The sequence below is a fragment of the Ammospiza nelsoni genome, chromosome 18 (genome assembly GCF_027579445.1).
Source record: "Ammospiza nelsoni isolate bAmmNel1 chromosome 18, bAmmNel1.pri, whole genome shotgun sequence".
Lineage (NCBI taxonomy): Eukaryota > Metazoa > Chordata > Aves > Passeriformes > Passerellidae > Ammospiza > Ammospiza nelsoni.
In genome coordinates this window covers 14,756,075-14,771,440 of record NC_080650.1, presented here as the reverse complement: position 1 = coordinate 14,771,440, position 15,366 = coordinate 14,756,075, and the positions used below count along the sequence as shown (strand labels likewise).

The window sequence follows — 15,366 nt, the reverse complement described above, 5'->3', positions numbered from 1 at the left end:
CAACCTGACCCAGTGAAACCCTCTCATCCCTAGGGACAGAATTCCTGTAGTGTGGGTTCTCTGATGTGCTGGGTGCCCTAACAACGCTTGTGGCCAGAATGTCTGCTGAGGGCAGCCAGGCTGCTGCAGGGGCAGTGACCTCACAGCCATCACCATGGCAGCCCTGTTCCCTGGGCCTGGCTCTCCCCTTTCCTCTGCCCCTGCCTTGGCTCTGCTGGCATGAAGAGTTTTGTCATTAATATCTTGTCCCCAAGGTGCTGGGGCCAATGGCCTCCCAGTCAGGCTCCTGGGGTAGAAGTGGCTATTCAGAGCCCAGCCAGAAATGAGCCCTGAGGCAGCAGCTCTGCAGTGGTGGCCACCAGGCCGGGCTGCCAAGGGAGGCTTCTGGCCATGGCCTGCAAGCAGCTGCTGCTGCCAAGGTGCCTTTGCTGCCTCAGACTCTCCCTGGCACAGCTCCCAGCACGGCACTCTGCCCTTGTGCCCGAGGTCTTCCCTGTGCTGGGGCTGGCCTGGGGCTTCTCCTGCAGCGAGACCTGCCCTGCTCATGGCACAGGAAAGGCAGTTCCTGCTGGAGCAGGAGGCTCTGCCTGCAATGGGCTCCAACAACTCCAGCAAGGCCCTGTTTGCAAAGCCCCCATTGGGAAATGAAGGAGGGAGGTCACGCTGCTTTTGGGGTGAATAATGCTGAAACCGGCCTGACTCTTCCATGCCAAAGTTCAACATCCTCAGAGGGAGCTGAAGTTGTAGAAGAGCTGGAAAAATCCCCAGAGAAAGGAACAACCAAGTGACACCACTGAGAGCTTCTGCAGAGCTGCTGAGCTGGCCCAGCCTGGGCACATCTGGCTGACAGGGCAGCACCTCAGACTAGAAAGGCCCCATCTCAAATCTTAACCGCAGCATCTCCAGACATTTCCCTTCTTGGGAGGTGTGGAGGTTCCTCCCTACAGTGGGGACAACCCTCAAGGTCACTGCTCCAGGCTGAGAAAAAGGGATTTGCCCATGGTAATTGGTCTGGGGGAGTGACATCAATCTCTGCTTAAGTACAGATTTTGCTTTAATGCAGTTGATTTTAAATCACTTCATACTGTATAACATAACATAACATAACATAACATAACATAACATAACATAACATAACATAACATAACATAATATAATATAATATAATATAATATAATGTAAATGTTATAACTCCTATATCTTGGTGTAAATACATCTGATTAAGATAATTTTATCTAATCATTACCATGGTAATTGTGAAAATATCTTTGCTTTGCCATCCTTAATGTTGTGAGACAAATTCTAAAAAGGTTTAACTCCAAATTTAAAATTATTTACACATGAACTCTTGAAATGTCTGGGGCTGGGACTGGAACCAGCAGCTCCTAGGCTCCTCTCACAGAAGGAATTTAGAAAGTCTGGAAATCCTTGGGGGTATTTTGGGATCCAAGGGGGGCTATTAGGGCTCCTTTCTGCACCTTGAGGCCCAACAGGAACTTCTCTAATAAACTTAGCCTGAAGCTCCCACTGTGCGCATGACAGGAACCCCTGTGAGTGTCTGGGACATCCTGGCTCTTTGACAGCCTGGGGACTCCTGGGATGTCACTGTGGAGCCCCTGTGAGTGCCTGTGACAGATCGGTGCCTTTGCAGCCGAAGATCCCCTGGGATGTCACCATGGAATGGCTGTGACTGCCTCTGACCACAGGGCTCTGTACCATCCCCAGAAAACTCTTGCAGGTCTCCATGGAGCCCCTGTTTCTGCCTGTGATATTCCAGCTCTGGAACAGCCTGGAGACTCTTGGAAAATCCCCATGGAACCCCTCTGAGGGCCTGTGAAAAATCTGATCCTTTACAAGCAACCATCACCAACCCCTGTTGCTATGCTCAGTCCCTTGGCAGCTCCATGGAGACCCCATGCCAGGGGTGGTTCCCATGGACACCAGCTCAGGCCTGCAGCCAGAGCCCGTTGCCATGGCAATCACTGGCAGCCCCATCCCCAGGCTCATGGGATCCCAGAACAACACAACTGGCTGAGCTGGGAGAGACCCATCAGGATCCTCCAGTCCAACTGCTGGCCCTGCACAGGACACCCCAAAAATGCCAGCCTGGGCCTGGCAGCGCTGTCCAAATGCTGCTGGAGCTCAGAGAGCCCTGGAGCTAGGACCCTTCCCTGGGGAGCCTGGGCAGGGCCCCAGCAGCCTCTGTGCAAAAACCTTTTCCTAACATCCAGCCTGAGCCTGCCCCGACTCAGCTGCCGCCGTTCCCTCCACTCCTGTCCCTGGGCACCAGAGGGAAGAGGTTCCCACAGCCCCAGCCAGGGACCCGCTCCCAAGGCTGTTGCCATGGCCACCAGGGCTGGGACCAGCTGGGATGCTTGGTTTCCAGGGGTCAGGGCTCAGGAATGGGATTCCCCAATTTTTTGCTCCCGCTAAAACCACGCTGCCCTCACTGCCCTCCCGCATCCCATGGAAAGTGAAGCCATTTATTATAATGGTTAATAGCTTCTGAAAAATAAAAGAATTAAAAGACACTCAAAAATATATTAAGGGAATTACAGCAGTTAATAAATAACCTAAAATACAGGGATAACTTTGATCAGATACTTAGATAAGGCAATGAAAAATACACTCACAATATTTGAATAGGTAATCTAAAATACACTCACAGAAGAGACTTTGGAATTAGAATATTTGAAGAATAAGAAGTGGAAGCCAATAAGTTAAAGTGACCTGCCAACCCGTTAGGATCAAGCCAAGTACAACAGCTACTTCAGCTAAGTCATGGAAAAACATGCCAAGGATAACAGGAAGAAGACCAAATTAGGAAAAGCTTAAAATTTAACTGAGGAAGACCAAGAATTCCCAGAAGACTCCGCCTGCCTATGAATATGCATGTAATAAATGATGTAATCCTTGTTTAAAATTGTATAAAAACCCGCTTTTGCTGTACATAATTCAGAAATCCATTTCGTGATTTCTCCGACGCGTCGTAATAAAATATCTCCTGCTTATCTGACTTAGGCTGAGTCTCTTAAGCAGTTATTCTCGCCTTTTGGGGCAAAATTCGGCATCATTTTCTGGCGACCCAGATGGGACCAGACAGGAGATCCGGGCCTTGAGGTCCTCCCGGGCCGGGTCCGGGGTCGGGATCCTCTGGGCGCCCCTGACGAATTTTTTTGTCAGAAGAGACCCCCCTGGACCGGCGCCTTGGTGGACGGAGGGTTCCCTGCATCTCCTGCTTCAATTAAGAGGTATTTTAATTGTTTATTGGTTTTATTGGTAGGGAAACGGGGGTCAGACGTGACCGCCCGAAGGGAAAGCTGGGGGACGCCCCGGTAACGAATCCCAGCTGGGTTAAAACCCCAGCATTGGGTTGCTAGCATTGGGTTGCTAGCATTGGGTTGCTAGCATTGGGTTGCTAGCATTGGTTTGCCAGGGTTAGATTCCCGGCATTGTTTTTGTAAAGAAAAGGATAAAGTCCTGCTGAAAGAAGTATTTGTTTATCTTGGTATTTTTGGTCTGTATGGGAAACTGTTTTAACATTGTGTTTGATGTTGTAATACTGTGAATTAAGGGTTAAGAACTGAAACTGCTATCTGAAGAGGTCTGTCAGCCGGTGATCTTTTGTCTGTTCTATGTGTTTGTTGCAAAATCTTACAGAAAACATCTTGCTGCTCTCTCTATAATTTTTAGAAGAGAATAAGTTGATAGATATCCGGAAGAAAATTGTGACCCCCTGCAATTGTTACACTGTCTACGGTTGCGATTGCACGAATCTGGCAAACCGGTGTCTCACGGTCTGTAGGTGACCTCGCGTGACCAAACCCGGTAACAGTCTGTTCTGATATAGACCATAAGGTAGGAATTCCTTTATAAAGGTGCGCGTGTATGGTTGAGAGTGAATAAGACGCAGCATCGCTGCGACGCGAGAAGCCAGGACAAAAGCGACTGAAAATTGTGTGTGAAGTGTTAAACCAACACAGGGAATAACTATGGGAAGTCAACAGAGTAAGGACGTAAATATGAAAACCCCCTTAGGATGTATCCTAAAACACTGGAAGGACTTGGGAGGGATCCCGGGGGGAAACATAAGTAAAAAGACACTCCTTAAATATTGTACGCAGTGGTGGCCGTTGTACAAGTTAGATGACAATGAGAAATGGCCGCCGGAGGGAACAACTAATTATAATACTATTTTGCAATTGATGCTTTTCCTTCGCTGACTTAACAAATGGGACGAAGTGATGTATGCTGACATGTTCTTTACCCTAAGAAATAAACCAGAGTGGCAAAAAGAGTGCGGGGTAAATGTAGCACCTCAGGACCCCCTCGTGCTAGCCCTGGAAAAAGATAAGAAAGGTTCAAAGCCTAAAGAACGGTGCTGTGATGCATGTAGCATTGGGCAACAATGTCTTAAATTGACAAGAAGGGATAGTGGAAAGGAGAGCGAAATAAGCCTGTGGGAATACCATCCATTCGCCCCAGGACGGGAAGGGCCTCTTCCCAGGCCAAAGGAGGAACAAGGGGATCCTAGCCCCTTAAAGGAGCTGGAACGATGGTGGAAATCTAAGTTTGGGCACAGTCCTCAGAAACTAGATAACACTTGGGAGGAGGATAGTCCATTAAAATCGGGGATGGACAAGAAGGAAAGCAGCCCACAGGGACCAGATAGTCCACAGGGGTCGGGAAGCTACAAGGATGCTGACAGCCCACCCAGATTAGAAGTTGAGAGGGAAGAAGGCAGCCCACATGGAACAGAGAGTCGAGGGGAGACACGCAGCCTCCCCGAACTAAGTCCATATGGGGATGGTAGTACACCCAGAAGTGGAGGTTTTGGGAAATCAGGTACCTGTAGAATAGAAACTAGCACACCGAGGACTGGGGATAACTCACTGGGAGGCAACGTCTCTAAGCTAAGGTATAGTGAGAAGAATGACACCGAGACATGCGAAAGGGAGGCAGAGAACAACTCACAGAAGCTGAATATAATAATTCAGATAGAGGATAAGAGAGATGGAAGGGGAACAGAAGACAGTAGCCCGGAACAGGATAGGCGCCGGCAGATGCGGGAAGAAAGGCGACAGATGCAGAGCGAGGCGCGGCTGGACTGTGTAAACCATGCCAGGGGGGTAGTAGGAAAAGAGTTAACAGAAATAGAAGGTGAAGATGAAGAACAGGGAAAGGGAAAGAGAAAAGAGAAGAGAAAGAATAGGGAAGACATTGAGGCACAGGAAGATCCTGGGGAAGGGACTAGTCATTCGTATTATACCAGATCTGTGGCACGGAGGGAAGCAAAGCAAGAAGAGGAACGGAACCATACAATAGCTCCTCTCCGACAACTTATGCCAATGGTAGGAGAAAGGACCAGGGTAAAGGTACCGTTCTCCACAAGTGATCTGAACAATTGGAGGGATGAGGCAAGGAACTTCAGGAGGAATCCAGAGGGAGTAGCGAAGAGGTTTGAATTAATGGCAAAGAATTTAGATATTGATTGGGAAGATATAGAGGTGATGTTGTCAGAATTGACAGATACAGAAAGGGAACTCGTATTGGAAACAGGAAAACGACATGCTCAAGTATTATCAGGGAGACTAGAAGATAATTTCCCCAGCAGTAAACCAGAATGGGATCCGGGCAACGAAGAGCACTATCGACGATTGGTGCAGTACAGAAAGCTGATAGCGATGGGCTTGCGTAATGCGATCCCTAAGGCTATCAATTGGTCGATGTTATATGACATTAGGCAGGGAAAGGATGAGACCCCGTCAGAGTTTTTGGATAGACTTAGGGCAGCCATGAGACAATACACACCCCTGGACCCGGCAACGGAAGAAGGGAAACAACACCTGTTAGGATTAATGATGGGACAGAGTAACCCAGACATCAGAAAGAAATTGCAAAAGCTTGAACATCCAGAAAATAAAAACCTGGAGGCCTTGCTGAATGAGGCATGGAAGGTATATAATAATAGAGAAGTTGAGGAGAAGAAAAGGGAGGACAGGAGGATAGCTCGAGTAGTGGCTGTGGCAGTGGCAGCTCAGAAGACAGGTTACTCGGAACCTGGAACCAGGGGTAGGGGTAGAGGCTACCCGGTGAGAGGGGGAGGGAGGTTCCAACCCCACCCAGCTAGAGTAGGGCCAGATCAATGTGCATACTGCCTACAGACGGGACACTGGAAACAGGAATGCCCCCAGTTAAAGAGAAGGCTAATGGCCACCACTACCACCACACAGCAAGAAAGTGAATGAGGGGGACCGGTGGGCCATACCCTAGCAGACCCACTGGTTAAAATGGAGCTAGGGGAAGGTAAAAAGGAATTGGACTTTTTGATTGATACGGGAGCAACCTTTTCGGTTTTAAATCAAGAATTGGTACCTAAAAGTGATGAATTTGTACAAGTTGTGGGAGCAACAGGCCAACCAGAAAAAGCTTACTTTTTGAAACCTATCAAATACAAAATTGGGAAACAAATGGGAATACACCAGTTTCTGTATTTGCCAAATTCGCCAAAACCTCTACTAGGGAGAGACTTACTAGAGAACTTGGGAGCCATAATAAAGTTCAAAAAGGACAGATTTGAATTTCAAGTAAAAGAAGAACAACTGATTACAGCCCTAAGCCTAACAATCAGTTGTGTGAAACCTAAACCTGAGAATCACAATTTTGAGCGAGTCCTGAGCGAGGCATACCCATTAGTATGGGCTACTGATATACCTGGAAAATCAAAACAAGCAGCACCGATTGTTGTTGAGCTTAAAGACGGGGCAAGACCGGTGGTAAGAAAACAATATCCTTTGAGAATAGAAGACAGGAAGGGGATTGAGCCCATAATCAAAAGGTTTCTGGAACTGGGGTTATTGGTAGAATGTGAATCGGATTTTAATACACCAATCTTGCCAGTAAAGAAACCTAATGGAGCTTATAGACTAGTTCAGGACTTGAGAGCAGTAAACGAAATAACCAAGATATTACATCCTTTGGTTGCTAATCCATACACGCTTTTAACTAGACTCAAGGATAATTTGGCCTGGTTCACTGTATTAGACTTGAAAGATGCATTCTTCTGCCTTCCCTTAGCTCCCGAGAGTCAAAAGATTTTTGCCTTTGAATGGGAATCTGTAGATAAAGGAAGAAAGACCCAACTTACCTGGACGGTATTGCCCCAAGGATGGGCGAACTCCCCTACGATTTTTGGGAATCAGTTAGCCAAAGAATTGGAACAGTGGGAAAGGCCGCTGGGAGATGGCACCCTTCTGCAATACGTAGATGACCTCTTAATAGCAACAGTGACAGAGGAAGAATGCATTGAATGGACTATTTCCTTGTTAAATTTTCTGGGTTTAAGTGGATACCGAGTCTCTCAACAGAAAGCACAGCTGGTGCAAAAAGAAGTGGTGTACCTGGGATACGAAGTCTCCAGAGGACAGCGATCCCTGGGAGCAGCTAGGAAAGAGGCCATCTGTCAAATGCCTAAACCAGAGACAGTGAGAGATCTGCGCGCCTTTCTGGGGATGACAGGTTGGTGTCGGCTATGGATCTACCAGTACGGGATACTCGCTAAACCACTGTACGATTTGTTGAAAGAAACTAAGGATGTTCTAGTTTGGACTCCCGAGGCAGAAGGGGCCTTCAAGAAGTTGAAGCTGGAGCTAATGAGAGCACCGGCTTTAGGTCTCCCAGATGTATCAAAACCATTCTGGTTGTTCTCCCATGAATGACAAGGGATGGCCCTAGGAGTCCTGGCACAGCAGTTGGGAACACACAAGAGAGCTGTGGCCTACTTCTCCAAGCGATTGGATGAAGTAAGTAAAGGATGGCCAGGCTGTCTGAGGGCAGTGGCTGCAGTGATAATTAACATAGAAGAGGCCAGAAAGCTCACACTGGGCCAAAAGATGACTGTGTTAGTATCTCACACTGTGTCGGCTGTGCTGGAACAGAAAGGCAACCATTGGTTGTCCCCTTCCAGATTCCTAAAATACCAGGCCATCTTGGCTGAATCAGATGACGTAACCATTCAGGTAACTAACATTGTGAACCCAGCTTCATTTCTAGAAGGGAGAGCTCCAGCGGAACCCATCGAACACGACTGCCTGGAAACAATTGAAGCCGTCTATTCCAGTCGCCCAGATCTCAAAGAAGAGCCGCTTGAAGGTGCGGACAACTGGTTCTCAGATGGCAGCAGTTTCGTGAAGCAAGGAGTAAGAATGGCTGGCTATGCAGTCACCACTACAGAAAGGGTAATTGAGTCAAACCCCTTGCCTGCAGGGACCTCAGCCCAAAAGGCAGAGCTGATAGCTCTGACCCGAGCCCTGGAATTGGCAGAAAACATGCAAATTAATATATGGACAGACTCTAAATATGCCTTCTCTGTTGTACATGCTCATGGGGCCATCTGGAAAGAAAGAGGACTATTGACTACACAAGGAAAAACAGTCAAACATGCAGAAGAGATTCTGCGATTGCTAGAGGCGGTCCAACTCCCAGCACAAGTGGCCATAATGCATTGTAAAGGACATCTGAAAGGTAACACTATTCCAGAGATAGGGAACAGGAAGGCAGACACAGAAGCTAAATTGGCGGCCACAAGAAATAGGGAAGCGGAAATAGCGGCCCTAATACCAGGGGAGCTGGAAATCAATATCCAGCCAGATTACCAAGAATCAGATCATAGGTGGATTCAGAGGAATAAGGGCAAAATACTAGAAAATGGTTGGGGTCGATTAGGAACAGGACAGTTAGTGATACCAGGAAACGTGATGTGGCAGTTTGTGAAGACAGAACATGAGAAGGCCCATTGGGGCCTACATTCGCTTTACCAATATCTGCAGACCAGAATAGCAGGACCAAAATTATTTACTACTATAAAACACGTTACGTCTCAGTGCGAGCGGTGTCTGAAAAATAACCCGAACACAGGAACCAAAGTACATCAAGGAGCCATAAATCGAGGTAAATTCCCAGGTGAAGTATGGCAAATTGATTTTTCTGAACTCCCAAGAAAAGGGGGGTTTCGGTATTTGTTGGTACTAACTGATACATTTTCTGGGTGGCCTGAAGCATTCCCTTGTAGGACAAATAAGGAAAGAGAAGTGACTAAAGCACTGTTGAATGAAATTATTCCACGGTTTGGGGTACCAAAGAGCATTTCTTCGGATAGAGGTACACACTTCTGTGCAAAAGTGGTGAGAGCAATAAGCAAAGCATTACAAATCAAATGGCAACTACACACACCTTATCGTCCACAGGCCAGTGGGCAAGTGGAAAAGATGAATCATCTCATCAAACAGCAAATTGCCAAAATATGCCAGGAGACTAATTTGCAGTGGTATCAGGCTTTGCCTATTGCTCTGCTTAGGCTGAGAGTCAAACCAAGATCAAAAGAAAAGTTAAGCCCATTTGAAATTTTGTATGGTAGACCTTATGCTATGCAAGTTGTAAATGGGGACGCTATAGACCAAATCGGTAATCAGTATATTTATGATTATGTAATTACGGTGGGGAAACAGTTTGATAAGAATGCTACTGTGGTGATAGGGCACCAACCTAAACAACCCGACTGCAAATTGCATCCGTTTAATCCCGGTGATTGGGTGTATGTTAAGAATCTTTTAGGAAAACCCCTACAAGAGAAGTGGGAGGGACCTTTCCAAGTGCTGCTAACTACCTTCACCGCGGTTCGGATCAAGGAGCGACCTACGTGGATCCACTATTCACGGGTCAAGAGAGCTCCGGAAAACAAACAAGAGGAGATCAAACCTGCCCTAGATGTACAGACTTCTGAGTCAGCTGTCTCCGCAGGATCACGTGAGAATTCAACATAAACTAACATTGACGTTGCCAAAACCTTTATCCCATATAGCAGAATTTAATGCCGAAGCTAGAGCTGCATTGCGTAGCACGCCAATACAGTGGATAGGGTGGGTTGAAACATACAGTCAACAAGGACCTGACCCACAGGACCCTATTCACGATCAGCCGTGTTTTGGGTGTGGGGAAAGAAATTGTGTGGGACTAATTGGATTTCTTTGTGGAGGTTGTGATAGAAAATTTTGGAACGTACAAAGTTGTTTACTGGACCTCCAATGTTATGAGTGTAGCTGCAAAGAAGCAAGGGAAAATGACGACTATTTGGCCTTAGAGAAATTCGCCAACAGACCCATTTTAGAGGCTAGGGAATTGTTTGAAGCTCCCGAACAAATTGTATTAGGGTGGTGCCATTGGAAAGTACACCGCTGGTTACAATATTGTTTGAAACTTAGTCGTTCTAAGGTTTTATCGACCCGTTGCTATTCTTCTGTCCCACGACATCCACTAACAAGTGACCAAATTGGACCCTTTAAAAAACAAAGAGATTTAGACACTGAACTAGAAAAGATTATTTTACGAGTAAAACAAATTCACACCAAGCAACGAGAACGCCAAAAGAAACAAAATTGACAGCCAGACATTATGACCCCGACTCCACCCCAAACCTTTACAACTCTGATCATTGGACTAATGATAGTGCTTCCCCAAGGCTCTGCCCCAATAGACCCATGGTCTCATGCGCACCAGTGTATCCACCCAGAGTTGGGAACGAGAGGGCCCTATTTCGAGGTTTATGCCTTACGTAACAATCAGCCATATGCAAGTGAGGTGTGGGATCAGCCCTCCATGGTAGCATACAAGGGAGACCAAGTCCAAATTGGGTGTCGAGAACTTGACCCAGAGGAAGGGAAAACAAGGCGGCTAGTATTAACAATTAAACCCTTGATGCCAGCCTTTAAATATAACCTAATTACCTTTAGTCCAGTGAAAATGGGCAGGCCCACAGTCTGGACCCAGCAAAAGGGCCCAATTTCATGTCAGTGGAGCGACTTCAGGGAGGATCCACCTGGATCACAACAACCGATAAAGGGGGTGATTTATAGAGAAGATTCACTTGGGGAGCTACGCCCTCAAAACATAACCTATGACCCTCAACCCCTTCTCCATTCTCCGGGAGAAATTGTAATATCTAGTGGTCCTGAGGGAGGAAAAGCACTGTGTGAGATGGCATTTAGATTGGATCAGTCAATGACGTTCACATGTGAAAGGGAGTTGAAAACACTGGGACAGGATATTAGCTCCCTCGGGCGTGCTCTCGGGCGTGCTGTCGATTATAGGATACAATTACCAGAAGACGTGATCCCATTGTATCCAGATCTAGACTTGCCCCAAGAAACCACTCCACCGGTGGTATGTAAAGTAGTACATAACCTAACCTTTATAGGGCCTCAGGTGATAAGAAAATCTAATGAACAAAAATTATTGTTAGACCCCACTTATTCCCTGAAAAAGGTGCAGATGAACCTTCACACCGATATTACGTATTTGCAAAAGGGTTGCCAACCATTTATACAGCAAAGCCTTAAGGGATGGAATGCATGGCTAGCAACAAGGTCTCATCATAGAAGAGTACAAAGAGATCTAAGTGGATGGATTGGCACTGGATTTGGTATATTAAACACGATAGATCAAGAAGTATTAGTGAATAAATTAAGTACCGTTACGTCGAACTTAGGAAAGCTAAAAATGCCCCTCAGTTCATCCATGCTCACATTAGCAGAAACACAATCACTAGTAGTAAAACTACTAACCATGGTAGCAAACCATACCGAAGAGGATTTTTTGAAGTTCGCTAACTATACAGGGGAACTTAGCAAAGAAATTGCACTAGCTATCCAGTGCCCTCAGACACAACAATGGGTACAATCAGTAGCGGCAGGAATAATGAGAGAAGGAATGTCAGGTATATTACCTCAAGAGATAAGAGAAACAATACTAAAGGACAATCATACTACACAATTTGAGAAGGACCACCAAGCCTGGTGGCAATTAGTAAATTTCACTTATGAGCCTCAACAAGAACACATTGAAGCCTATGTCCTCACCATTAGTGCAGCAGAGGAAAGAGCTATCTTTCCTATCCTCACTCTAGGGACAATACATCAAGATGTTATTGTCAAGCCCATAGACCATAATGTCTGGGCTAGTTATGATAATACCAAAAATAGGTGGCAATCGGTTAGCACAGAAGCATGTATTCCTAGAGGACAATTAGGCTATGTCTGTGAAAACGCTGTAGTAGAAGCGGAAGATCTATGTTTAGATGCTGAAAATAGTGTATGTACCTTTGAAATGCTTCCGCATAATAGAACACAATCACAAGTTTATTATATAGGGAATGGGTGCGCTTGTGTGAGGACAGCTTGCGATAACGTCACCGTAGATAATTGCCAAGAAAAGACTAACAAAACTAACTTTTGTGTATGCAACTTCACCAAGATAGTAGGTTGTGACTTTCATTATACTGTCCCAATAACTACTCAACAGCTAATTAATGCAGATTTTGACCTATATCAAGAGATACCGAAATTACAAATAGGGATGGACGTCGAAGTCCTTAAAGCAATGCTCACACATCCTAAAGTAAAGGAATTGATACAAAAGGTAAATCAAACAACCAAACGAATGGTATGGCAGGTAGAACATAATTCAGAAAAAATACAGAATGTCCTGACTAAAGTAGAACAAGTAGGCCAGCATCATTGGTGGGATATCTTTGTAGGATACTCCCCAACAGCTACACAAGTCTTTAACTATCTGGTGCACCCAACGCTAATAATAATCATAGTTCTGTTACTATTAACTCTTACAAATATCTGTATGTGGTGGAGACTGAGAATTATAATGAGAAGAACCCAAATGATCTGGGCTATGGTACGAGCATATCAGCGCCCTACAGGGTTAGAATTTGACGAAAGAATTCGTAAGTAATAAGAAAAGGGGGGAAATGAAGCCATTTATTATAATGGTTAATAGCTTCTGAAAAATAAAAGAATTAAAAGACACTCAAAAATATATTAAGGGAATTACAGCAGTTAATAAATAACCTAAAATACAGGGATAACTTTGATCAGATACTTAGATAAGGCAATGAAAAATACACTCACAATATTTGAATAGGTAATCTAAAATACACTCACAGAAGAGACTTTGGAATTAGAATATTTGAAGAAGAAGAAGTGGAAGCCAATAAGTTAAAGTGACCTGCCAACCCGTTAGGATCAAGCCAAGTACAACAGCTACTTCAGCTAAGTCATGGAAAAACATGCCAAGGATAACAGGAAGAAGACCAAATTAGGAAAAGCTTAAAATTTAACTGAGGAAGACCAAGAATTCCCAGAAGACTCCGCCTGCCTATGAATATGCATGTAATAAATGATGTAATCCTTGTTTAAAATTGTATAAAAACCCGCTTTTGCTGTACATAATTCAGAAATCCATTTCGTGATTTCTCCGACGCGTCGTAATAAAATACCTCCTGCTTATCTGACTTAGGCTGAGTCTCTTAAGCAGTTATTCTCGCCTTTTGGGGCAAAATTCGGCATCAAAAGCACAAAAGGCAAAGATCCCGGGCTGGGATAGGAACAATTTATTGGGAACAGGAACAAGATAAGAAACAAATGGAACAGAAACAATATTGATAAGAGAAGGGATAAATGAAACTTTGACAGGGAAAACTACAACACAACTCACTGGGTCTGCCTGGCCACAATTTCCCCTGCCTGGAAAGGACACCCTTCTCCACCAGGAAAGACAGTCCCTTTCCTGCCCCTGGCAGTGACCAGAGGTGGGAGTGAATGTAATGACAGGGCCATGGGCAGATCCTCGTGTTTTTCAATGCCACATCATGTCACTGGGAGGGGCAGGACAAGGGACTGGTGTCTTCCCTACATAGATCACAGGGAAAATGGATCACCAGGGCTCTTCCCAATGTGGATCCTCCAATGATGGATGAAGTTGTGGCAGTGAACACAAATCCTCCTGCACTTGGGGCACTGGCAGACCTTCCCTTACTGGTGCCTCCATTGGTGACTGGTCTAGGCAGAGCTCTGGGTGAAACTCTTCCCATACTGGGGACACTTGTAGGGCCTCTCCCCAGTGTGGATGACCCGGTGGGTGACGAGGTTGGAGTTGTGCTTGAAGCCCTTTCCACATTCAGGGCAGTGGAAAGGCCTCTCCTCGGTGTGCATCCGCTGGTGTTGGAGGAGATTGGAGTTTCTCTGAAACCTCTTCTGACACTGTGGACACTCATAAGGCCTCTCCCCAGTGTGGATGCGTTGGTGCCTGATGAGGGCGGAGCTTTCGCTGAAGCCCTTCCCACATTCCCCACACTTGTACAGCCATTCCCCAGTGCGGATCATCTGGTGCTGGATCAGGGTGCTGCTGTGCCTGAAGCTCTTCCCACACTCCAAGCACTTGTGGGGCATTTCCTCATCATGAAGCTGTTCCTGGGCCATCAGCTCTGAGCTCTGGCAGGAGCTCTGCCCACCTTCCTGGCACAGGGAGGGTCTTTCCCCCTCAGAGCACCCTTGTCTGGGTTTGCAGCCCCTCCTCCTGTGGGATCTCTGGGGATTTTCCTCTCTGTTTGATTCCTTTCCTGTGCAGCCACTCAAAAGAACCTCCTCCTCCAGGTTCTTCCACGGGGATTTTTCCTCTCTGGTCTCCATCCTCAGCTTCTTGTCTGGAGGAGGAAGGACAAGGAGAGGATGGGATTTGCCTCCATGCCAGAGGGAAGAGGAAGGAAATCCCTCCAGTGCATCCCCGGCAGGGTGGGATTGGCAGCAGGGTTGTCCTGCAGCTGGGGACCATGTTGGGCTGGGAGATGGAGCAGGAGAGAGGGGGAAAAGAGGCACTGACTTCGTCCTCACCTGCCTGGGTGTCCTGGGACTGCTTCCTTTTCCTTGCGGCCTCCTCCTCCATTCAATCAAGGTTTGGGAATCAGAAATCCTGTTTTGGGAAGAAGACAAGCATTGAGTACATTGTCTTTTTGTGCTGGTTTGAAGACAAACCTCGGAGAGAGTCTAAGTCAGAATTACAATTTCATAAGAAAATGAAGATCAAGGCAATGATACAGAAATGCTGCCTTAAATCAACAGAGTCGGGACATAACCTGACACCCTGCACGTCAGTGAGGTGGCAGCAGTCCCATTAAATGGTTACTGCAGTCCTGTTGGAGTGATGAATATGATTCTGTCAGAGCAGTGATGCTGTAGAAGGTCTGGTCTTCCTCTGGATGTCTAATGGTGGTTATGGAGCTCTTGTCTGCTGGGAATCCAGTCGGCAAGGTACGTCCGGTGTAGCAAAGTCTCAGCTTTTATCCATGTAGGAATGCTTGGTTCCTCCCCCTGGGTGGAGCATCCCACAATGGGATATTGGAATTTTATCCGTCCTGCAGTGACACTCAATGGCCCATTCACAGAAGATATCTCCCCTGGAGGGCATTTTCAGGGGTGAGTCATGCAAGAGATAAAGAACACTACCCCACCTGTTTATAACAGT

General features: G+C 46.3%; 1 protein-coding gene across 1 annotated transcript; it reads right to left on the bottom strand.

Annotated features, from left to right (window-relative positions):
* Positions 1-13,904: 13,904 nt before the first annotated feature.
* On the bottom strand, positions 13,905-14,324 carry LOC132081278 (zinc finger protein 22-like). Its single transcript, XM_059484888.1, has one exon. It carries the CDS (start codon positions 14,322-14,324, stop codon positions 13,905-13,907), a length of 420 nt encoding a protein of 139 aa, XP_059340871.1.
* Between the last annotated feature and the right edge of the window lie 1,042 nt (positions 14,325-15,366).

Bases quoted from the DNA above. Each gene is read 5' to 3' on its own strand.
- LOC132081278 (XM_059484888.1), bottom strand. From the start codon at position 14,324: ATGGCCCAGGAACAGCTTCATGATGAGGAAATGCCCCACAAGTGCTTG.